The 26,101-nt window shown below is 44.7% G+C and overlaps 1 protein-coding gene across 1 annotated transcript in view; it reads right to left on the bottom strand.

The window, feature by feature from the left end:
* LOC136657560 (cytochrome P450 2D17-like) overlaps positions 1 to 24,197 on the bottom strand; it is a 59,765-nt gene extending 35,568 nt beyond the window's left edge. Inside the window, exons 1-2 of the mRNA XM_066634476.1 lie at positions 24,182 to 24,197; positions 22,778 to 22,914 (exon numbers count right to left, since the gene is read on the bottom strand). Of these exons, the coding sequence (XP_066490573.1) occupies positions 22,778 to 22,914; positions 24,182 to 24,197 (153 nt within the window). The remainder of the gene's footprint in view (positions 1 to 22,777; positions 22,915 to 24,181) is intronic.
* Positions 24,198 to 26,101: the final 1,904 nt, after the last annotated feature.

The following is a 26,101-nucleotide window of genomic DNA, read 5'->3' as shown; positions in this document are numbered from 1 at the left end:
TGGAGATCTGCGCCCCCCCCCTTGTATTGGAATCGAGGAAGGTCTGGTGAGGAGGTAGATGTGGTGTCAGCAGTGGCCCCTTTAAGGGTAAGGCCTGGGCATCCAGCAGAGTGTGCTGCACAGCTGCAGCCACTGGAAGGCAATAGGGCCCTCAGGGATATAAGGAGTACCAGAGGCAGAAAGGGTTTGTGGGTTTGAAGGAGTGCAGGTTGGAGAGGAGACTGACTGGGTTTATTGAATTTGGAATCTGACTGTGGATTGTGACTGGACTTGGATACCCTGATGGATTTGACTGACCTACCTAGAACCTGACCTTGGACCGTAATTTGGCTTATTGGCTCTGGACTCTGATTTGGTAACTCTGATTGATGGAACTGATTTACTTGGCATCTGTGGACTGGAACTGGACTCACTTTTGCTAGCTGCACTGGTGAGTTGCACAAGGGGGACTGATCAGCCTTAAGTGGGCAGGAGGCCCAGTGGATTGGAATTTGGCAGAACATCATTGTAGCAGAAAGATAATGTGATCCCCTATTTGTGTGCACCTGCTTTTGTGAGCTTCATAAATTCTGACTCTAGCGATGATGAGTTCTTGGGGTTTCCAGAAAACTAGAGTACTCAAACCTTTAAGTCGCTCCATTTGTTAATGACAGTGATAATGGTTCTTAATGCCACTGTTGACTGCTGTTCACTTTACATGGTTCAAATGTTATTCTGTTATAGTTTATTAAATATTTTATTACACTATTTGGTTCAGAATATTTTTTTTCCTTGTTTTCCTCCTCTAAAAACTAGGTGCGTCTTATGGTCAGGTGTGTCTTATGGAGCGAAAAATACGGCACATTAGACCTGAAAGTGATCATATGCCAATACAGTTATTTCTCTCCCTGCCTATTAGTAAAGTCTCGGAAAAGAAACTATTTGAAGAAAACTTAGTAGCGCAGGGAGAGAGAAGGCTGCGTTGGACCGGAAATTTACAAGAAAAAATAACTTCTGTTTTATTGTCCCCTAGATTATTATCTTTAAGAGGTCAGGTTCTTTTTTCTTCAGATCCCTTGGAAGCTTTTGGAAAAATTGTTCAAGAAATTAAACATTTTGTAGTCACTTCTAAGCCCGTCCATATAGAAATTCAGTTTTATGGTGGATGGTTTGATGCTCAATGTGCTGCCCAAAAATGTATCTTGGCTGGGGCAATAAGGAGATTGAGACAAGAGGATTCACGGGAAAATTTTTCTTCTTATGTCCAACTGCGTAGAGAATATAAAAATTTGATACGGATGAAAAAGGAAGAGTATATAAGGAAAACTTGGCTAGAGCTGGGTTTGGCAGCTCTGGAAAGAGATTCGGCCAGGTTCTGGACATTAGTTTCAAGGGGAATGAAGAGATATTCTGCAGCCCTAGATAATCAAATAACTTCTGCACAATGGCGTACCCACTCTACATCGCTCTTCAGTTCCTCCTTCTATGGGAATAGCCCACGTTTGTCTTTGGATTTAAATTATCACCTTTTTTCATCCTTCCCTGAGTGGGATCCAGTCACCTTGGACGAAGTAAAAAATCTGATTATTTCCCTGCCAATGAACAAAGCGCCAGGGGAGGATATGCTTCCCGGTGAATTGTTTAAGTCAAACATTAATTGGTGGAGCGTAGTTCTTGCTAAGTTGTTTACTTATACAAATCAGTCTGGGAAAATACCACAGGGGTGGCAAGTTAGTGTTATTGTCCCTATCCATAAAAAAGGCTCTAAGGCTGACCCAAAGAATTTTAGGCCTATTAGTCTTCTTAGTATAATTTCTAAATTGTATTCTAAATATTTATTGAGTAAACCAGAGCATTGGGCTGCTGAGAATTCAATAATTGCAGAAGAACAGGCTGGGTTTCAAAAGGGGAAATCCACTATAGACCAATGCTTTGTACTCCATCATTTGATTCAAAAATATTCCCAGTTGGGTAAAAAGAAGATTTATGTCACTTTTGTGGATTTTAGCACGGCTTTTGATCTTATTAATAGAGACCATTTGGGGCAAAAATTGGCTGTGACTAATATTGACAGAAGACTGTTGTTTTTAATCCAGATACTACATTCAAACACCAGTCTTAGAGTCAGATTAGGGGCGAATGGGTTGCTTTCTGAGGCAATTCCTGTAGACAGAGGAGTTCAGCAGGGATGCCTGTTGGCTCCCTTTCTTTTTAACTTTTATATTAATGATATTGTACAGGAATTGAGTGGCCCAGTTTTTTTCCACCTTCAATTTGGGATGTTAAGCTCTCAATTCTTTTATATGCTGATGATATTGTAATGATTTCTACCACTCTTGTGGGTATGCGGAGGCTTTTGCTCAAATTGAGTAAGTTTTGCACAAGACAATATTTGGCTATTAATTATGCCAAAACTAAAGTTGTAGTTTTTGGGAGGAACAGAAAAACTCATAGATGGAACCTTGATGGAAAACCTATAGAACAGCTTGGTGCTTTTAGTTATCTTGGTCTCCATTTTAGTGCTCATCTCTCATGGAAGTACCATTTTAATGCAGTTAATTTGAAAGCGACTCATTCTACTCAATCTTTACTTCGATTTACTAGAGTTCACAGGGGAAGTTTAGTTGCTCCAGCTGTTGAGGTGTTTGCCAAAAAAATAATTCCTCAAATAACCTATGGGGCTGAGGTCTGGGGATATACAAAGTCCCCTATTTGGAATTGGCCCAGAATTCTTTTATAAGATCTCTTTTATCTGTTCCCCATGCAACGCCAATTGTATATTTAAGAGCTGAGGTGGGATTGATTTCAATTGAAGCTAGCTGTCATATTGCACTCATTAGGTACTGGTTAAAATTGAACTCCATGAATGATTCCCGCCTTCCAAAGACATGTTTTTTAGAACAACTTCAAAATCCTGCACAAGAGTCTTGGGCAAATTTGGTTAGACCTATAATGGATGAATATGGATTCAATGTAGAGTCCCTTCCTACTCTTATTACTAATGAAATCAAGAAGTTGCTCAAAGAAAAAATTAGCCTTTATTCTAAGAGGATGGATTTATGTATTATTTCCCAAATGTCATCTGCATTTTGGTTTCATGTTTATAAAACATCTTTTGGTTTGGAAAATTATTTTATAAATTTAACTGCTGCTCCAATACAAAAAGCATTTACGGCCCTTCGCTTTCTATGTATGCCATTGGCCTGGTTGGAGGGGAAATATAATAATACCCCCTTTTATCAAAGAGTTTGTCTATGTGGACTAGGGGTTATTGATGATATCTTTCATTATTTATTTAATTGTCCCTTTTATGAACATCCTAGGAATCAATTTCTTGCTGGTATGCTTAGACTATTGCATGATAGACCCTTGCCTGCTCAGCTTCCTCAGTACCTGCAGTTTGCTTGCGGGTACAGATGTTACTATCACCTATCAAGTAGCAAAGTTTGCCAAAGCCGCAAAAAAGATCCGTGCAAAACTCCATAAATCTTAAGGATGAGTGTTTTTATTGGTTATTGTTATATATTTTGTTGTTGTTTTTCTTTTAATGTATTGCGACGACCTATGGTTTTAAGCAAATAAATTGAAACTGAAGCTTAACCTTTTCCTGCCTCCTGGCTGGAACTGTCTGCTGCTCACTGTCGGATTGCTTGCCCTATGAGGTTTTCCCGTCGGAAACAGTAAGCAAGCACCTCCAGACACAGGCATACTCAAGTCGGCATGTGGGGGGACGAGTACCAAGTCAGGGAGGCCCTGACTCGACTCTTTTTCAGAGCCTTCCATGTGTGCGACTCACAAGTCGCTGTGTCACAGAAAAACATGCATTTTTGTGACTCGAATCCGAATCACCTGACTCAAGTTCCCAACACTGATGACTATTTAGAAGTGAGTCCCACTGTGCTCAATGGGGCTTACAAAAAGTGTGGCTAGGATTGCAGCCTAAATCAATGAGCTGCACACAAACCTGTTGCCAACCCCTAAATAAGGAAGTCTTAAGTGAGCAACCTGTCACCAGATCATCCACATGCAATCTGGGCTTTGTTCACTAGGTTCCTATGTCTGTAGAAGTTGCTAGGAACCATGGTTTTGCTCATGTTTCCTGCAGCAATGTACAGACATCCCCCTGTATCCACAGTGGGGTTCTGTCCCGCCTCCTGGATACAGACACTGGGGATATGGGGAAACTCTATATAATTAGTAGCCTCTATGACTCCATATCCATTTCTTTTTTTTTTCTTTAGTACCAATAGAAGCCTGGGTTTTTCTTGCTTAACATGCAATGTTCTTGCCTAACTGAAGAATGCTATACAGAGGATACAAACTGAACAATAACAGGAAGCAGAACAATTCAGTTAGTCTGCCTCTAGTGTGTGGGCTGGCAGCACAATGAAGGTAAATGGATGTGGGAGGCACACTTCCACTCCCACCCCCCATCTGCAAATCGGTGAAACCATCTATACTGGATCCACTGACACAGGAGGTGGCATGTATTGCCATTCCAAGACAAGAGAACCTCAACTTCAACCTGCCTCTCGTGAAGCTTAGCTTTCTATGCAACTCCTACAGATACAGGAATATCTCCAGGCATTGTCTTGGCAATGGTTACTAGAACATGCTGTGATTCAAAACAGGTCCAGCTGGTACTTACTTGTTGGGTGCAACAATGCATATTGTTGCCAGCTAGAAGCAGCAAGTTCCCAATGAAAGGCAGAGGGGCAGGTCCTGGAGGGCAGCGAAGACACCTCTTTCTGCGCTTCATGTAATCAACCAGCAGAGCAAGCAGTAGGAGAGAAAGAACCTGTGTTGGGAGGTTATTCCAACCAGGTGAGATCCTGGTCCACAGCTGTGAGACGAAAGTTGGCATCACATCCATTAGATTCATCTTTGTCTCTTCTCATCAGACTTGCTCCAGCATCTACTTCACTTTCAAATTCTCCTTCCTTCTATTTTCTTCTCTGTAGGACTTCACTGTAGGAATATGATCTACTATCAAATACAGGGTTACATCAGTAGGTGTGCACTTGCCAGTTAAAAGGGAAAGAGCTCCCCCCCCCCGCAAAGATTTGCTTTACCCTGATGGTTCTCATCAGGAGCTTCCCATCAGGCTCCAATCCCATCCCCAGCTTTCCCTGATGGTTTGCCCTTCTGAGGGCAGTAAATGTCCTGCTCTTGCCTGTTACAGCAGGATTCATGTTTCTTTCCTGTACTATTGCACAGAGAACTGACCTGCTCACACAGAAGCAAGAGCTGCCAGTCCCTCCTTGGGGCTTCTGAGCAAGCACAAGGCTTTGCCCCGAAGCAGGTTGATGGAAGCAGTCTCCCAAGCAGATGCTCTTCACACCCATGCTCAGAAAAGCTAAAAGATCTCAACTTCAAACTTAACTGTGTGCATACACACTTATACACACTTCCCATTGAATACAGTGGGACCACAGATACCCACCCATAAGTCGATCCCACATATAAGTCGAGGACAAGTTTTCAGCCAACAATCATGGAATTTTATATGACCCTCGGATAAGTTGGGGGTTAAACTTAGGGGGTGTCTGATTATAGTTTTGTCTGATTTTAACCGAGGCCAGATCCTGATAACCTACCACTAATTGTTACCTAAGAACTGTAGTCTCTAAATTATTAAAAACATAGTAAAAGATCATAAGGTACATTTTTATTCTTTTTAAATTCTGGTCTTCACCACCTTTTTGTAAACACTATCAGAGTAAGTGCACTATAAACAACATACCAGTAAAACAGTGGTTCCCAACCTGGTATTCATGTACTCCCAGGGACACTCAACAGGACCTTTAGGGGTACTTGAAAAAGAATGTAATAGAGAGGTGAGGGGCCAGCCAGCAGCCGAGCAGATGTGCCTTTCTTGAGCTCTTGAAAGTCACTCTGTTTTTCCCCAAAAATTGCGGATCTGAGCAGACCTGAGGATTGTTTGTCAGGAGAGACAAATTCCTCCATTTGATGGCATGATCCCTGAGGAGATAAGGCCAGCCAAGGGGGCTTTCCCAGGAGATTCCACCATCTTGGCTGCAATGGTGAAGAATTCATGCTGAATCTAGCTGAAGGGAAAGACTTGGAAGATTTAAGTAAGTGATATTCCATCATGTATGCCTGGCACGGACTGAGTAATTTGATTGCCTGATTTGTTTTCTTGCCGTGAGAAGGGGGGGGAGTTTTCTCCCTTCCCAGCTGTTTATTGGTGTGAGGAGAAATCATAGAGGAGATTTGCCAAGCTTGTTATGGATATATGAAAATATAATTACAACTTTACATCTTTGAATTTTGGTGGATTACAAATTAACTGTCCTTGGATAAAGTTTGTGTATTGGAGCGTTTATTGCCTTGGTTTGATACTATTGTTTGGGATTGCCTGAAAGAGCTGCTGGATGTGTTGACATTCCTGTGGACTGAGGAATGGCGTTGCCAAGGCAACAAGTATAAACAGTAGATAAGAGAAATAGAAATAAAACAAGAACAGTGCACCAGTGACATCTAGTGACATCTAGTGGATTTAAAAAGATATTGCAAGAACTGGATTTGTGTTTATAATTGAACCAAGGAATATAATACGCTGAGGACATCTAGTGGTCTTAAAGAACATTGAAAGCAGAAGGTTTTACTTGACTTTATAATCTTTTTTGTTATTGTTGATGAGTGACTAGAGGATTGATTGTTGATGTGATTTGATGTATAGATAATTTAAAGAGAAAGTGAAAGTGATTTGTTTGATAACAGATATTTGAGCTTTACAGGAAGGAAGAACAAAGATGGTGGGTAAAACAGTGAAAGTCCAAGTTTCGCCAGCGTCAGAGACAGGAATTGGAAAATTAGTATAAGAGGAACCAAAAGGGAAAGACTGGAAACAGACTCTGCAAGACAACATGGAAAAACTGTTGGCAATGGTACAGCAACTAACAAACCAATCTGTACAAACTCAAGCTAGTGTGGATGCTTTAACTAAAGGATTAGATGAACTTAGTGGACAACTGATGGATGTGGAAATTAGATCAGAAGAAAATAAACGATTGAGAGATTGGGAAAAAGATAAGAAAAGATCAAGCTAAAATATCAGAGATAGAAGAAAATCAGCATGACGCAGAGACAACTTTAATGGAAATTCAGATGGATAGTGCAGCTGTAGTGGTGAGGATACAAACTATACCAGAAGAGAAACGACGGATTGTCAATTATCAGAATGGATTGATACACAGATGGAGGAGATATCTAAAGAAGTGGACTCAGTGAGAAGAGTGAGCACTTTTTATCTGAGAACACGAATTACCAAGAGAAATCCATGTGAAATTCATCAGAACCTTTTACAGAGATAAATTACAGGAAAAGGAATGGACAGTGGATGATAACAAAGCCAACATTTTGAGACATGTTCCATGGAGAGTGAGGAAGAAGAGAAAAGAATATGAAAACCTGACAAAATTTTTAATAGAAAAACAAATACCATACAGATGGCTTTCTCTGGAAGGTATGATTTTTCAATATCAGACACAGAGATATAATATAAATTCAACAATGAAAGCAGAAAACTTCTTGAGCACAGTGATGAAAGACGAGATAAGAAAGGAAGAAAAGGAGGAAGAGAAATCGAAAAGAAAAGAATTAGAAGAATATAGACTAGAAATTGAGTCGGATGAAAAGAAATCAGATGACTTAGAAACAACTGATGAATCAGAGAGGGAAGAGCCTAGAGGAGTGAGTAAGAGGCGCTCACCAATAGTAACAAGAAAAAGACAAAAAGAGAGGAAGACTAGTAAAAAGAAAAATAATGACTAATGAATAGGGCATTGCTGGGGAATAAAAAATTAGGAGATGTTTTTGTGGCTTCAGATGAAAAAAAGAGGTGTTGCCATTTATGTTAAAGAAAGATTGAGATCAAAATTAATATATGCATTACAAGATGGATTATTGGACTTTGAGATGCAAGAAGAAACAGTAAAACAATGCATGATAAAATGGGCACAAAATATAGGCCATAACATCACAATAGATCAATGGGAACAGACCTGAAAGCATAATAAAAAACTTACTAGAACAACAACTTTTAAAGAAAATGTATATAAAATGTTTTACAGATGGTACATGACACCAAAAAAATTGGTAAAATTGAAACAGAATATATCAAATAGTTGATAGAAATAGAAATGTGCGGAAGGAACGTTTTATCATATGTGATGGACATTGTAAAAAAAAATGCAAATTTATTGGAGGATGGTAAGAAATCTAATACGTGAGATTGTTGGATTTACTATATATGTTGAAACCTGAATTATTTTTGTTCAATATTAGTTTAGATATTATAAATAAAGAAAACGATGTGTACCTAGTTATTATGATTTTAACTGTAGCGAGGATTTTATATGCTAGATATTGGAAGGACTCTAAAATACCAATGAAAAATGAATTAATAAAGAAAATAATGAATGTGGCGGAAATGGACAGACGTTCAAAAATTTTGGATCAACAACGAAAACCGACACAAATTGAGAAATGGAAAAAACCCTTTTATGCTTGGTTGAAAATGAAATTTTAGAAATATATGCTAGGGCCTTTAGATGATTGTATTACATATACAATATATTTGATATGATACATGAATGAAGAATGAAAAATGATGTGAAGAGATAAATTTAGAAGAGGAAATTGATTAGGAGACATGTAATGATTTATTAGTTTTAGTGATATATGATAATTATATATGATTTCCTGCACCCTTTCTTTTTGTGTGTGTAGTGAAGTGTGTTATGTTTTTTGTGTTGTGTGTTATGTGTGTTTGTTTATAGTTGTTTTTGGAAAATAAAATAAAAAAGAATGGAATAATGGCAAAAAAAAAAGTCAGGTTGTGCTCCAGAATGCTTTGCAAGACAGGAAGGGAGGTGGCTAGTTGGCTGTGAAAGCCCCACCAATAGCTAGTTTTTGGTCATCAATTCATGTATGAGCCAGTGATTGAAAACCAGCACAGTAAAAAAGCTGAAAGTGATCAATCACCCCGAATTTCTCAGCACACTTCTGGTGCAAAACAGTGCAAAGGCAGAGTCTTCTGTTCTTCAAACAGATAAAAAGAGAAAGTATGGAGTACGTGAAGTCTGGGTTTGCATCGTGTCCTGTGGCTTCGTGGGGGGGGGGCGGTTGCAGTCCGTGGAGCTTTGTTCCCTGCCTCCCACGCCTTCCCAGCAAGGGAGAGGAGGCCTAATGAAGGGTGGAAGGGACTGCCTCTGGAGCCTCCGCTGGGTGACCAGAGGGAGGGGGTTACAGCACCCTTCTCCTCCTCTCTGTCTCTTGAGGGTGGTGTCCATCAGTGGGGCAGCAGGAACTGCTCCACACCTTGCCCTCCTCACCCTCCTCCCACCTCCTTTGTGAGAGCCTTAGAGGGGCCTGGGGCTCTGGTCCCTGCCTCCCTTCTTTCCCTTGTGTTTGGTGGAACAGGCAGCTGGGCGGGCATGGCCAGGGTCCAGGCAGCCTCTCCTCCTCCTCCTGAGACTTTTGCTGCCAGTCTGGGGCCCTCCCCCTGCGTCTCCAAGTAAGTCGGGGTGGGAGGGAAGCAGCCGACCCTGACACATAGAGAGGAGACGAGGGCTTGTATTATGACAAACATTTTGCTAATATGAAGGGTACGGTTTATGGAAATGGGCTGCCAGGGGATATGCAAGTGGAAAAGGTTGGGAACCACTGCAGGAGATCCATGAATCAAATCCACCTTTAAGGTGTCTGGTGTGTTAAGCCAGCAGCTTCATATACAACATACAACCCATAACACATAACTGAGTGTGCAATTCAATTCACAGCAGAGAGATGCAGCCGCATATATTTGCAACCCTTTTTACTCAGAAGTAGACCCACTGCTTTCCATGGGTGTTATTCTTAAATAATGGTGCACTGAACTGTAGCCTGGGACTTTGCTTCAAATGAAAAGGAGGATCCCATCCTGGTGTTGAAAAAAACAGACCTGCTTTGCAAGCATTTGCAAAGCAGAACCAGACTGTAGCAGACGGAAGGAGAATAAAAGATTAACTTTGGCTGGAATTTCTCCCTGAAGTTGCTGTAGAAACAAATGATCTCTGCAGTGCATGCCTGCTGCTTGAGATAGAACTTTTCAGATTTGAAAGGCTCTGCCCTCTGATTGACCTGGAGATAAGGCAAAGTGATAATTGGAGCTTGATTACTTGGCAAAAATTTTAGGTACTATATGAGTATCTACGGTACTTTTCTATGTGTATACTTATAGGTGTGTCAAAAGGCCTATTTCTCTGCCAGGGTCGGGAAGAAAAAAGTGTCCCAAATTTCTCTTGTTTTCTGAATGTGGTGGGAATCTCAGGGGGAAGAGAAGGCCTCCGTTTTCCCCTTTGGGACAGCTATGAGGCAAGCTAGAAGAGAATTGGATGGGGATAGCAGCAACCCCCTTCACACTGAACAGCACCTAAACATGCTATCCCTAGGGCAGTGTTTCTCAACCAGCGGTATTCGTACCACTGATGATACTTGAGGTGGTATCTGATGGTACACACGGAACCCCCAGACCCCTGCCCCCTGGCAGCAGGACCAGCAATGCAATGTGACAAGCAGCAATAGGCGGCTTGGCTCAGCACGCACAGCTCCTGAGTGTACTTTAAAAGCACTCAAAAAAGCCCTCTCATCTGCCCTGAGCCTCTTACTGGTGTTTGTCACATTGCATCTGGCCTCCCAGTACTGATGTAACTGGCTATGACACCATCACCAGTTACGTCGTTTGGTGGTACTTCCAATAGGTGGACCAAGCAAAGTGGTATAGTGGGGAACAAACATGGAGAAACACTGCCTTAGAGTAAACACCATTGGACACAATGGGACTTCTGAATAGGCATGCACAGGATTGCATAATTGAATGCGTCAGTAGGAGGGGCACCTCTGCCTGCCTGGGGAAAGAGGATGCCTGCCCTGGCCTCTCTCTGCCTGGGCTGCCATCCTGCATGAACTTTCCTGGGAGTAGGCTCACTGAACGCAATGCCAGCATCCCCAGGGCTAACTTTGCTCATAGTTTGCTCCTCTGTTGGGTGACCTGAAGAGGGCTCCCCCCTCCCTGCTGTCTCCCCCTGGCTTCAGAAGGTACCTACACACCTATCCTGGGAGAAAGCCCCATGGCTGAAAATTGACATCAAAAACAAAATAAAACTATTTTTACTAATAAGATGAAATAATCCCAATTTTACTGGCTCAGCAGTGCCTCCTGGACCACTGAATACAATGGGTCTTGCTTTTCCATGCACATGCATAGAATTGATTTCTATTTCTCTGCCAGGGTGGGGACAGAAATAGTGTCATACCATTATCTTGATCTGGTTGGAATTGGGGGGGAGGAGGAGAAGGACACCATTTTCCCATCAGGACAGCTAAGAGGCAAACTAGGAGAGGATCGAATCGGGATAGCAGGCTGCAGCAACCCATTCACAGGAGACAAATACTTTGTTAACCCCCTGCCCTAGATCAGCTGCCCTGTATTGCCTTCATTCAGCATATCAGACTCTGTGCAGACCATGTACCTTCAATGTGTGAGGTTAGAATCTCCACAGGAGAAGGGCCTTAACTACAGCAGGTTCCGATCTATGGAATAAAGTACATGTTGGGGTCAGAAATCAGTCAATCGTCCTTCTCTGCTTTTGTAGTGGCTGGAAGAGGTTCAGTTCAGGGTTTTGTCCCTGCTTGCATTGGGGAAAACTGGTTGTCAATGCATTTGCAGGCTTTGCGTGCTGTCGCAAGGCTGCATCAGTGCAGGGCTCTCTACCAGCATCCCTTCCTTCCTTCTTTCAGCCAGTGCAGATCAGATCAAAGCCCTCAGGCTACTCACCTGAGTGGGTGACCCCTGCCTCCTTCCAGCTTCAGCGTGGATGGTCAGTAGCAGAACCTCACTGCAGGCAGCACAGCCAGCTGCACAAGTGAGCAGCATCCAATTGCTCCACTGTGCTTGGAGCCCTCAATATTTATTGCCAATTATCTGGCTATTGGCTGCCCCCACTGGAGGAAAAGCAAGGGACACCCTTTATTCAAACCTCCTCACTTCTAGCCACACAAGAGACCTGCATCCTGGTGCCCTCCCTCCCTTGCACAAACCTCCTCACTTCTAGCCCCACAGAAGCCCGCAGCCCACGTCTTTTGCCCTCCAGTGACCTGATAGCGACATGTGTCTGCCGTGACACTTTGAAACGCCTTATGTTTCATTCTTGTGCCACCCATAACCGAAGGAGTGACTGTGGCACCAAAAAATAACAAAGGAGTATCACACCAAAGATATGCAATTCTCTTAGCATTGAAGATGCAGGGAAGGGATTGAATGTCCAAGGGACATCCACTAAAATTGAGTGTTGGGGGAGTTAGGACAGACAAAAGAAAATATTTCTTTACATTTCCATGTGGTTGGTCTGTGGAACTCCTTGCCACAGCATGTGGTGATGGCATCTGGCCTAGGTGCCTTGAAAAGGGGATTGGACAAATTTCTGGAGGAAGAATCCGTTACGGGTTACAAGACATGATGTGTATGTGCAACCTCCTGATTTTAGAAATGGGTTATATCAGAATGCCAGATGCAAGGGAGGGCACCAGGATACATGTCTCTTGTTATCTGGTGTGCTCCCTGGGGCATTTGGTGGGCCGCTGTGAGATACAGGAAGCTGGACTAGATGGGCCTATGGCCTGATCCAGTAGCACTGTTCTTATGTTCTTAACTACAATTTCCAGAATGCCTTGCAGTTCTTCTTGTTATCTGGTGTGCTCCCTGGGGCATTTGGTGGGCCGCTGTGAGATACAGGAAGCTGGACTAGATGGGCCTATGGCCTGATCCAGCGGGGCTGTTCTTATGTTCTTATGCTTCCCCCCAATGGTTTGCTTCCCCCTGATGGTTCCCATCAGGTTTCCATCCAATCCTCCGCCTCCCCCTGATGGTTTGTCCTTTTGAGGCCCTGCTCTGGCCTGTTCAGCAGGATTTATGTTTTTTATCCTGCGCTAGCTAGTGTGCATAGAGGGTGACCTGCTCATGTGGAAGCAAGTGCTGCCAGCCACTTCTTTGGGCTTCTAAGCAAGCACAGGGTTCTGTGCTCCAAAGCAGGTGGATGGGTGCCGTGTCCCAAGCAGCTGCTCTTCACACCCATACTCAGAAAAGCTAAGAGATCTCCACTTCAAACATAACTGTGTGCACATACACACTTATATAAACTTTCCTGGTAGTAAGCCAATTGAACACGATGGGACTTAATTTTCCATGTGCATGCATAGAATTGTGTCATAAGGCCTATTTCTATGGCAGGGTGGGGAAGAAAAAAGTGTCCCACCTTTCTCTTTTTTTGGTGCAAAGTTTATTTCTTTATTACAGATACAGGTGAGGAAAACTGATTAGACAGGGCTGGAACTACACAGGTTACACACGGGGGTATTGGCCATAGATTACAACAAGCATTGTTCCAAAAAAAGCAAAGGCCGCTGGCCATGGGGCTTCTGAGTAATCACAGGGTTGTGTCCCCAAGCAGATGGATGGGTGCAGTCACATAAGCAGCTGCCAACAGGAACCAATAGCTGCCAGACACTTTTGGGCTGGGAAGCAGGCTCTACATTCTTGCAGTGAAGTCTTGTAACCTGTAGTACTGCCTACTGCAATGTGCAATACATGGGGCTGCCCTTGAAGACAACCTGCAGGCTGCAACTGGTGCACAATGCTGTCGCTCATCTTCTGACAGATACTGGAAAAGGTCAAGCGCATTCAGCCAGTATTGTGGCAACACCACTTGTGCCTGCCAGACTCCTGATCCAATTCAAGGGATTGCTACATATCTTAATAGCTCTACATGGCCTTGTGAACTACCCTGCCCTAGATCAGCTGCCCGTATTGCTTTTATTCAGCAGATCAGACCCTGTACAGATTATGTTCCTTCAGTTTGTGAGGACAGAATCTCCACAGGAGAAGCGTCTTAATTGCAACAGCTCCCAGTTTTCAGAATAACCTACCTGTTGTGGTCTGAAGGCAATCCCCCATCTCTGTTTTTTGCAAAGCCCATAAGACTGGAAGAGGTCTGCTTGTTTTTTTGTCTCTGCTTGCATTTGGGGAAACTGGCTGTTAATGCATTAGCTGGCTCTGGGTTCTTTCCCAGCGCTGTGCCAGTTCAGAGCTCTCTACTACCCTCCCTTCCTTCAGCCAATGCGGATCTGTTCCGACCCCCAGGCTATTCACCTGAGCGTAGCCACTCTTGACAGTTCTGTGATGCTTGGCTGCCCGTGTGCCTCCTTCCAACCTGTAATGTCCATAGCGGGAGAGCCCCTTCCCTGGGGTTGCCACCGAGCGCGAGGGGCTTACCCGGTCGATGAACAGAGGTCGGCGGCAGATTAAGGGACAGGAGGCAGGTAGAGGTGCTTGACACAGGCGGCTTAATAGCATCAGCCGTTTTACATTCATGTGGACTGTTACGTCACAGCCCACCGTACATTATGCTGACACATGCCATCGTCGTCTGGTAGGCTCCGGACCCGACCCTTCCCATTCCTTGGCGGCCTCAGCCCGAACTTTTTGCCCAGTGTCTCTGGGCTAGGGGCCAGGGTTTTTTAGGGCTGCAACCCAGCTGGCTGGGGTCAGGCTAGTTGGCCTTAGGGGGGCCCCCCATACCTCTGTGCTTCTTCCCCGGGCAGCTGGCCCCCACAGGGTATAGTTGGCTGCAAGCCCCAGTCCCGATAACCCCATCTCTCCAGGGGTTGCCCTCTGGGTCCAGGTGGGTCCAGGGATATCTCCACCCCAGCCTCCTCTCTCCAGGGCAAGTCTCAGTCCTCTCCCTCTGGAGGCCTCTCTCTTTCCCCTGAGGCAGGGGTGTTTTCCCCTTCAGGTTTCCCTCTCTTCCCTCTCCAGGCTTCTTATGAGGCCAAACCCTGGTTGGTCCAGCCCCACCCCTTCTGACCACGTGCCTGCTTGTTGTTCCCAGCTGGTCCTTGCCTCTACTCCCAGGCAGGTGTTCTGCCAGGGACCCCAGTCCTGATGGCACTTGGGTCTTACCCCCAGGAGGCCTCTACTCTAGAGGAGATCCCTGCTCCTGGGGAGCTTTTGGCCACCTGGGCTAGGCCCAGGTGACACAGCCTCAGCCCAGATGGTTGGTAGCAGAAGCCTCACTGCAGGCAGCACAGCCAGCTGCTCAGGGGGAAAGTCTCCAACTGCTCTGTTGTGCTTGAAGCCCCCAATACTTACCATTGCTGATTTTCTGGCTATCCACTATCCCTGCTGCAGGAAAAGCAAGAAGCACCCTATCCTTCCTTATTCAACATGCCTGGTGGCCCACAGGTGCTCTCACTCCTCACTTCTAGCCTCATAGAAGTCTGCAGGCCATGGCTTCTGCCCTCTAGTGACCCCTGAGTGATACATGCCTGCTGTGACATCTTGTCATAGGAAGATCCAGGTGTGATCCCTTTCCAGCTCATCCCGTTTCTACAGGTAGATAACCTTTTCCCCAGTCATCTGAAATCTGGGTTATTCCAAAATCCAGACATTTTGTCCAAGACTTTAAAAAAAAAACTTTCCATAGTGTGAACACTAGAAGGTCTTCTGCTCATTCCCATGTACAGTGCAGGTGCAGGCTGTAAATTCTGTTTTTTGCTCTGTGGTGTGTACTTGTTCAGACACTGTTGAAAAATTTCAGAGGAAGCAAATTCCTATATGGGTAACAGAGAAAAGTGCAAGGAAAAGCATTTCCTATCATATTTATGCAATTATTCCAAAATCCAGCCACCTTCCCTTCCCAAGCAGCCTGGATAAGGGATACTCAACCTGTATTTAATTTTAAATTTTATTTTTTCTGGCCCTTTACACTGAGTCTTGAGTCTTTCCCCTTTTAAAAAACTGCTGCGACTCTGTGGAAAAAATGGGGCTGCTGCCAGGCTGTGTTTGTGTGTTTCAGAGTTCTCTTTGGTGGGCTGCTGTGAGATACAGGACGCTGGACTAGATGGGTCTATGGCCTGATCCAGTGGGGCTCTTCTTATGTTCTTATGTTCTTACCCAGCCAGCTGAAATTAATATTTTGCAAAATTTGTTGCAAGTTCTGCAACCCAAGACGCTGTAAGTTTTAAGCCCAAACAAAAAAAGTTAACAATTTTGCTCTACCCCCCAACCCCTGTCCCTGAACATAATGTTCCCTGCTGCTACTGGTGCTGCTGCTTGTGCACACAAAGCCTGCCTTCCAGATCGACGCAAGAGGTTTTTTGGGCAAGACGGAGGTGGCCCAATCCCAAGCTCTTTGTGGATGACTCAAGTCTCCTGAGTCAGGAGCCCAAACTTGAGTGTTCTCTGAGTCTTTAACATGTGTGAGTCTGCATAAATCAGTTAAAAATGTGCATTTTTGCAACTCGGAATTGAGTCACTTGACTCGAGTTCCCATCCCTGCTTTAGTCATTATATGTGCACAGGGAATCTGTCTAGTAGTGGTCTTTGCTCTAAGAACAAGTATGTAGTGTGCACATTTTCATCTGCAAAATGTTGGGTGAAATTTTGGCATAATGGCCTCTACATTTCAAGCTGAGCATGCAATTTTATCCTGCATGCACTGAGTCCTGCAGACCATATGAAAACGACATGTTGGCTTATAGCAGGGGTGCCCAAACCCCAGCCCTGGGGCCACTTGCGGCCCTCGAGGACTCCCAATCCGGCCCTCAGGAAGCCCCCAGTCTCCAATGAGCCTCTGGCCCTCTGGAGACTTGCTGGAGCCCGCACTGGCCTGGTGCAACTGCTCTCAGTGTGATGGCCACAGCTTGCTGCAAGGCCTTTTATAGGCAAGACCTTCATTCATTTATGTAAATTCCAACTCTAATATATTCATTTATATAAATTTATTTAAATTTGAAGTGTAAATTAATTCTTTTTTTTCCCTGGCCCCTGACACAGTGTCAGAGAGATGATGTGGCCCTCCTGCCAAAAAGTTTGGACACCCCCGGCTTATATTGAATTTGGCCAAGATGACTGTGTAGGATTGCTACACTTACTCTGGACTGAAAGCTTGGAAGGTGATTTCCAAATAGCATCAAACAGAAGATACAAAAGTACATCCAGTAATTGGTTGTGTAAAAATATTGCAGTGATGAACATGATGTTCTGCATGGTGACTAAGATCAGCTTTACTAGCAAAACAGAAGAGCATTCAATAACTTCCTTGCATCTGCAGTGCTAAGAGGATTTCCATATCCTTTAGATAAAGGTATCCCCTGTGTCCGCCAATTCACTTATATCTGCAAATCCAATATGTGCATATTTATGTTCGATGTACTTTTTTATTTTTTAAATGCAAAGATAGGGCTAGGGCTGGGATAAGAGGCTTAGCATATAAGATGGAGTTTGGTTCCCAGTTATAGTTTGTTTGTTGCCCAGATGCAGAGGGACATAAATAACCAGGATGCAAAAACCCCGGACGTGAATATTCAGGAACGTGAATATTCAGGAACATGAATATCCATTCTGGGGAGGCGGGACGTGGGGAGAGGGGAGGAATGCCGGGGGGGGAGGGAGGGAGGCGGGAGGCTCGCCACCTTACACAGAGGCTCTTGATTCACTGCCCACCATTGGGTTGTTGGTGAATCGAGTAGCCCCATTATGGGGCTACTGCACTTACCTGGGGGAAGGGGACGAAAGTCCCCTTCTCCCGAGGTGCCGCCAATGGCTGCCTTGGGTGTGCAGGATGCGGGGGCAGCCATTTTCTGCGCTGCTGCAGCCAAACGCCCCAGGCAGTTCAGGATTGGGCTGCCCAAAATCTTTGTTCCTCTGCTTATGCGCTGATTTTGCAAACATGGTCTACAGCCTGGTGTTAGCAAATGCGGGGGGGGGGCGTTCTGGGGTGATTACCTAGATGAGTACAATGTCTGAAAGTCCCATCTGGGTCAATCTGAAAATAGGCACCCTGCCTTTCCGCCCCCATCCAGTGTGGCATGACACTCCGTCACCCTCCCTGCTGGCACACACTGGGCCAAAGACCCCAGCTGTACCCTGCTAGTCTGTTTAAACAATACTGTACTCCAAACAGTTTTGTAACTCTTTATTCAAGTCCCTTGTTACAAAGTTTAGCCTTGAAGGGGAAATTATTATGACTGGCAACTTCAATGGAGTATTTCAGGGGCCTTCAAACTGCAGCCCACAGGCCAGAACCGGTGCACCTGCACAAGGATCTTGGGTGTGGCACAACAGGGGCGAAGCCTTACCATTCCGTGCCGCAGCGTCCAACCTTCATGCCTGATCTTTGCAGAAACGGGCACCAGGTAGCTACTTCCCCCAGGAAATCAGCACAGAGCCTTCTGGGTTGTTGTGCAGCTGAAGTTTCTGCAAAGATTGTGAAGATGGGTGGCTGCAGTGCTGCCACCACACTGGGCCTGAGATCATTACTCAGGCACTCCATGGACCACAGTTTGGAGGCCCCTGGCGTATTTCATAATAAACTGGATAGCGCTCATTTTGTACAGGAAAGAAGATCATTGCTTCCAGTCTGTTTTTCAAAGGAATAAAGGAGTTGGCTCTACTTGATATTTGAAAACATCTCCATCCAAAGCAAAGCGATGATTCTAACTTCTCATATTCAAGTATGACTACTTAGCCCTGGGTATTTGGCATCAGTAGGGGCTGCTCTTTGTGCTGATCATAACCCTACCTTTCTTGAATTTGGAGTAGGAAACATTAGATCTTATCCACGTAGTAACGAAGTATTGAGTCTCCAAGAGGAAGAGGTTGAGGTAAAGTTCTCTAGTGTGTTGACTGAGGGCCCAGTTCTATCCAATTTCCCAGCACTGATGCAGCTGCAATAGTAGGGAATGAACAACATCTTGTGGGGACGGGGGCAGTCCCAGACAGTGGCGTCACTAGGATTCGCATCACCCGGTGTGGGAGGCCTGCGTGTCACCCCATGCAGTGGGCGGGGCAACACCCCAGGTGGTGGGCGTGGTGATGTACCATCGCCCCGCCCCCACTGGTGTTTTGGCTCTACCTTTTGATAGAACACAGATCTTTCAATGTGGTTTGTTTCATTGCATTCCGCATGAAATTACACATTGATTGATATATAACATGATAGTATTATTCCTCCAGACTCTGATTTTAGTGATTTTGAAAACTTGTAGGGTCACACACCCATGTCAACTTACTAACTCCTTATTGCAGCAGTTCTTTTAGCACCTGGACCCACTTTTTAGAATGACAATCTGTCTAGTACCCATTGGAAGTGATGTCATGGCCAAAAGTGATATCATCAAGCAAAATAAAATAATTATAAATAGTTAAATTAAAATGAAAGAAATAATTAAATAAGGGGGAGCCAGCCCTGTTCCACCAAGTGAGTTTTCTCTGTAGTCTGCCTGCAGTAAACCCAACCCCAAAGAATCAGTGAGATTTCCAGCCCTCCCCAGTGCCCAGTTTAAAGTCCTTCTATTTCAAGCACATCAATACAGAGACCCACCTGGCTTTACAAGTCTGAGAGCCCAATCCTGTGCCTGTCTAATCAGAAGTAAGTCCCATTAGAGTCAATGGGGCTTACTCCCAGGAAAGTGTGGGTAGGATTGGGCTGTGAGGGAAACTGCAAGTGCAAAATAGAAAACATTCCCAATGAGGCAGGGTGACCCCAGATTGTAACCCACATGTAAAGGCCACTGGAGCAACACATAAGCATAGTGAAAAAAAAGGCTGCTTGGTGTTTAGAAAGAATCATTTTGCAAGTCTGAAGCACAGAGAGCAGTAAAAGCTGCTTGATTTTATGAAAGGCAATAAGCTGACTGAGGCTGGAACTTTGGGGCCTCAAAGGCTGTGTTATACACTTCAGAATTTAGTTTAGATAAGAGCATCAGGCAATGGCTGGAGATGTAAGCCTTGGCAGAAGTTAAACACACCGGTGTCCCCCAGAAAAACTCTGTAACTATACTTTCATGCTGTAAGAGCAAAAACATACATATGGAGACCAAGTGACCTTTGATACCAAACCAAAGTATGTACCCAAAGTAAAAGATCACAATAGTTATATAGAATTGAGACGAAGAAGTCAAATTGTTTGATTTTAGTGAAACTGTTAAAGGAAGTTTTAAGGTCTTTGATTCGCAGAGGTTTGCAGAGGGCCCCACAGTGTTTTACTAAAACCAGGAGAAGAAATACAGAAGAGATAAGATAGGTGGCTCAAGCAAGGCCATCCTAATTAGGATGAGTCTGAAGGGGATGTATGCCAAGAAATGGGTCTGAAGTTCTGCCAAAAATGAGGTCTTCACACCTGTGTTTAAGTGTTTTTGTGTTCTCTTTTAATGAGGCTAGTGAGAGGACTTGTCAATTAATTTCTAATTGGAATGATAAATGTGAGTAAGGGTCAGCACTGGGTCAAAACTGGATAAAATGATATTATAGCAACCCCTGCTGATTCTTGAAAACTTTGTAATTCAATATGTTTAATTGTTTAATTTTACCTTTTATGGGAACTGTAACCTGAAACAAGGTGTCTTTAAAGTTATCTATAGCCTATTAAGAGTTAGCCCCATCTATGATATCAAACTTCAGCCAATGGGAAGCTCAGATTTTCAAACAAAGGACCCAGAATGGTATAAAGGGTCCAGTTAACATTGGGAAATTGCTCTCCTGCTTTGAGACATTAGTCCAGGGCTTTTCAAACTGGGGTGTCGCAATGCCCCAGCCTGTGAGCCCTGGCCTCTGCCCCCTTAAGGGGCAGGGGCAGCCTGGAGGCAGGGAGGAGCATTGGCCTGATCCCCAGGATCACGCCACCCAGGGGGGCTGCAGGGGCTTGGGTATGCTTACCCAAGCCTCCTGCAGCCCCCCAGGCTGCGGGGAGCACAGCAGGGCTCCCCGCAGCAGTGAAAGTAAATGCGGAGCGATCGCGCTCCACTTCTGCTTTAGCAGAGACGCGATTTTATTTCTATAGCATATTCAAAAAAATTACTGTTTAAAGCAGCAGTTTAGAGCAGGGTACAGGGCAGGGAAATAAAAGGAAAGATGAGGTGAACTGGAAAATGACCTGCCTTCCTGCCTTCCTCTTGCAAAGTGCTCTTCTTCAAATTGGACATCAGACAGCCCTGAGGCACAGTTCTACCAAGTCACTCCACAGACGTTTTGAGAATCAGAAATATATGCCCTACTGAGCCATTAGTTGTTTATTTGATTTTTCTCTGTAAACCGTTTTGTGAACCTTCTGTTGAAAAGCGGTATATAAATACTGTTGTTAATAATAATAATAATAATCCCATGTGGCCTGAGACAAGGTGGGGAGGACACCTCCCACCCCATCTTTCCATGAAGAAGAACCCCCAATGCACTTTACAGGTGATGCCTTGGTATTTGCACAATAATCTGTTCCCGGACCCCCTGCCGATACCAAAAAACCACAGATAAAAATCCGTGGCTCGGCACCCTGTAAGGCTTACAAAGCAGACTAAAGATGTGCTCTGGTTGCATTCAGAGCCTCTTCTGGGGCTTCTGGGAGGATACATGCAGCTTCTGCAGACACCAGAAGGCTTTCTAAGGCCTCCCAGAGGCCTTACAAGGAAATTACAAGGTCATTTCCAGTTTTGTGCAAAAAGTGGAAGTGATGTTTTAATGCCTTACAAGGCCTTTGGAGGGCTGGTGAGGCTCTCCCAGGCCCTCCAAAGGCCCTATAAGGCCCAAAGACTTCACTTCCAATTTTCACGCAAAACTGGAAGTGACCTTCTAAGGCCTATCAGAACGCCTTCGGAAGTCCACGGATGCCATGTGCAGCCTACATGGGCCTCAGAAGAGGTTCCAAATGACAAGAGCACAGATCTGGTCACCTCCAGAGGCTTCAGTTGGGCCTAGTCAGACTCCATGTGGGTCCAGGGGGTGTGCATTGAGTCAGATCCCCAGATAGCTAATCCACAGATACGGAGGCCCCACGTGTACTTAGTGTATTTTATTTATTTATTTATTTTTCACATTTTTATACTGCCCTTCTTCCAAAGAGCTCAGGGCGATGTACACAACTGCTCCCCTCCTTCTTGTGCTCACAACAACCCTGTGAGGTAGGTGAGGCTGAAAGTGACTGGCCCAAGGTCACCCAGGAAGCTTCGTGGCTAAGGGGGGATTTGAACCTGGATCGTCCAGGTCTAAGTCCACCACCCAAACCACTACACCACCCTGGCTTTCATTGACATTTAGACTGGGAGTTCCCTGCAAATCAAAACTGCGTCTCCAAAATGCTGGAAGTAGAAAGGTGCTTTTACACAACACTGCACAAGCATCCTGCACCTGAAGTGGGGCAATATAGCCAGGGAGTGAACCAGATGTGGGATGTGAAAGGTTCCCCTTTTGGTTTTCCAGGAATGCTTTCTTGGGTATGCAGACTACTTATCTCAGTCTGTCCTGTCTTGCTTTTCTGTCCCAGAACCCCTTCTCCAGCTACAGAGCAAGCATGAAACACCTCTCATGCTCTCTCCCGCATCCAAGTACAGAGCTTGTATAAATAATTACATCCTTTTCTTTATGACCACATGTCTTAAGAGTGACCTCTTTAACAAATGTTTCCCAATTCCTGCTGTGTAAACCAGCTATGCTCACATGGAATTTCTTCCCAAATCACTTCCCAGAATATACTCTGGTTCTAAGCAGCACTTCTTTTCAAAAGGCAGAATTAACTCAAGAAGCCCACGATTCTCACAGTGCGGAAATGCAACAGTAAACCTCATACAAATTTCTTCCCAATTTTTCCACGCTGGCAACTTTTAGATCATCACACACTGGGCATCAGAAAGCAGAAATACAACATTATCTAGGAAAGGCACAAATCTCAAAAGGGAGAGGAGTAACTGTCATGGCATGCTGCCTTTCTTCCTTGGGCCTGGGAGAGTTCTCAGGGATGCCGAAGGTGAAACGCTGCAGGAGGCTGGTGAAGAAGATGAAGAGCTCCACTTTAGCCAGATGTTTTCCAGCGCAAGCACAGAGACCTAAGAGAAGCAGAATATTTGTGCATGAGAACAAGAGAAAGGAGCAGAGGCGTAGCTAGGTCATTTGACACTCGGGGCCCATAAATTTTTGTCACCCCATATGACATAATTATTAATAATTACTAATTATATTGATTAATTAATTGATTCACATTTTTATACCACCGTTCCTCTTAGCAGCTCAGGGTGATGTACATGGTTCCTCCCCTTATTTTGTCCTCACAACAACCCTGTGAGGTAGGTGAGAAGGAGAGATAGTAATAGTCATGACATGAAATGAATAATAATGGCCAGAAAATAAATGCAGTGAATACTTCCCCACAAGCAATGGATGAAATTCTGCATCAAATGGTATATAACAAGATGGTTTTATTCCCAAAAGCCACGATCTCCAGAATTTTGGTCACTAGGGTGTCACCCCTCCCCCGGATGTCTCATTGGCCTGAGTTAAGGCAGTGGTTCTCAAACTTTAGCTGGGACCCACTTTTTAGAATGACAATTTGTCCAGGAGAAGTGTCCATCACCAGAAGTGATGTCATGGCTGGAAGTGACATCATCAAGCAAAATAAAATAATTATAAATAATTAAATTAAAGAAAAACAGATAAATAAGGGGAAGCCAGCCCTGTTTCACCAAGTGAATTTTCTTTGTAGCCTGCCTGCAATAACGCCCCCCCCACAAATAAATCAGTGATATTTTCAGCCCTCCCCAGTGCCCACCTTTCCAGCTCAAGCCTCTGGTTTATTCTTTTGGGGGGCGGGTTGCTGCCTGCAGTTTATTCTTTGGGGGGGGCTGCCTTCTGGAACATTTGTTGAGCTCCACTTTCATCAGATGGGGACCATGCAAGCTAGCCTTGCATTCCCTTTTGCCTGACTTGACCAGGAGCCAAGGCACATTTGCTTACTTGTGAGTAAACACGACCGTGTGGCTTACTTTCGCTTTCCATAGGGCTCAATACATTTGTCTGATTGGAGGAGGGACTTCCTTCTTGCGTGTTTTTTGGGGGCTGCTTTCATTAAATAAGAACCATTCAGATGTCATTAGATTTCTCTCAGCCTGCCCTTTCCGATGAACTATGACAAGTTCACCTACTTGCAAGTAAACGTGCTATATGGCTCAGTTTCATTTTCCTTAGGGTTCCATGCATGTTTTTGTTTCAGATTTTTGGCCATAACTTTGGATGGAAAGGAGATATTTCAATCTGGTTTCTTGCACTGCATTCCGCTGGAAATTCCACATCCAAAGGTATATAGCATGATGGGCTTACTCATAACCTCCGCCATGTTGGGAGATTTGTGGTGTCACCCCCCCAAGGGGGGTACCCGGGGCGGACCGCCCTCCCGCTCCCCACTAGCTATGCCACTGGGAAGGAGAGCAGAGGAGCCAACTCTTTCTCCCCCTTAGGACCCAACTCCCACAATTGCTTTTCGGCAGCCTTCAACAGTCACTTATTTCAGACAGCTCACACCGATTTCAGCCTCTCCAGCTTGTGCCAAGCTAGGCACATGACTGTGCAGCCATGTGCTCAAGTCAGCCCAGCCTCAGCCTTGAGCACATTGTGCAAAACCACCTTTAAGGACAAAGCGCTATATAGCGCAAGATAAGGTTAGGATTGGGCCAAACTGCTGTTCATCTGGAGATGAGAGAACAGAGCCAGTACAGTTGGACCTCAGTATCCACAGGGGATCTGTTCCTGGCCCCCCCATGGATACCAAAACCCACAGATATTCAAATCCACAGGCTGGGGCCATCAGAAATGGCTTCTGGTCATGTCCAGAGGTGTTGTAAGATGTGCGGAGGCTGCATACGGCCTCCCCACACCTTAGAAGGTGGTCTTCTGAGACACACATCTGGGGCCTTCTGCTGGCGCTTTCTGAGACACACTTCCAGATTTTCACTTCTGTTGCATTCGGGAGGTACTGTGAGACCCTCCTGCCCCACATTGGGTCAAATCTTCAGGACCCAAACTTGCAGATAGAGGGCCATTCTGTACCTGTAGTTGACGCCTATTTCTGGAAATTTGACAAAACGGCTGACAATGAGGGAAGACGTGGTGTTAACCTCCTATTCAAGACAGCAACAGAACAGAGGCATGTCTTTCAAATCCACAGGGAGTGGGTCCTATACACTTATCCGCTTGATGAAATGTGTTCAGTTGACTAACATGCCAATTGCCTTAAACTCAGCATTCAAAAGAGCAGACAAGGGAATAAGGAGGGCCAACCAAAAATGGCATCGTGGTTCATCTCTTGCAGCCATGTTTTGGATGGATTGACTGAATAGAGTTTGATGCTGCTATTCAGTTCTCAGGGGCGGCCCACAAGAGACACATCAAGGGGAAAACAATACAGTGAACAATACAGCAGAACAGTGAACCTTGTGCAGAGTCATCAAAACAGCAGACCCATTAAAAAGGACCAGATTAAGCCCAGTTTAGATGGGCTGCTAGAATTTGCCTGGGCAAAAAAAGACACCAAGCTCTGAAAGGACATCAAAGAAGGGCATTCCACATACTAGGTGGGGTGGCAGAAAAGGCCCACTCTCTAGTCACCCCTGCTTCATGTCAGAGAGCAAGAAGACTTACAGAAAGTCCTTTGATAATGACTCCGGTATTCGGAGGGGGGGAATCATGTGGAGAACATGGCTATTGTGATTGGGTCCAGGTTGGCCACAAGGCTTTCAGGATACCTTGTCTTGGTATTAAGGTGAATCTTTTGGCATTGGCTCTGATCACTTGTGAGTCTCAAATTCGATCCACCAGGACATGATTCCCCAAGTAGGATTTCTTTTGTAAAAAGATCTTTTTCAAGGATGCTACCTTAGGGATGACAAACTGGTCAAGTTCAATATCTCAGGACTTCAAAGAAGGAATTGATAACGGCACCAGATCAGAATAACGCTGGACTTCATGGATCACGGCAGTGGTATAGGGCAGGTTCAGCTGGTCTTCCATCATGGGTAATTTGTCCCTGCCAATCACTTCATCAATTTCTTCATGGACTTTGTCTGGAAATATTAATTTACCATTAAGTATTGATGCTTGAAAATCCCCCCTTCCTTCCAAAAGTCTCCAATAGGGTATTTGTTCTAAGCTTCTCAACAACACTGGCCATTCACTGAACGCCAAGGTAGATGGGGAGTTTCAGGCATCATTCACTGTGATGGGCTTGTTTCTTCCATGAATAGT

This window comes from Tiliqua scincoides, chromosome 7, assembly GCF_035046505.1.
Source record: "Tiliqua scincoides isolate rTilSci1 chromosome 7, rTilSci1.hap2, whole genome shotgun sequence".
Taxonomy (NCBI): Eukaryota; Metazoa; Chordata; class Lepidosauria; order Squamata; family Scincidae; genus Tiliqua; species Tiliqua scincoides.
The sequence above is the reverse complement of the archived record's forward strand: the minus strand, read 5'-3'. Positions and strand labels throughout refer to the sequence as shown.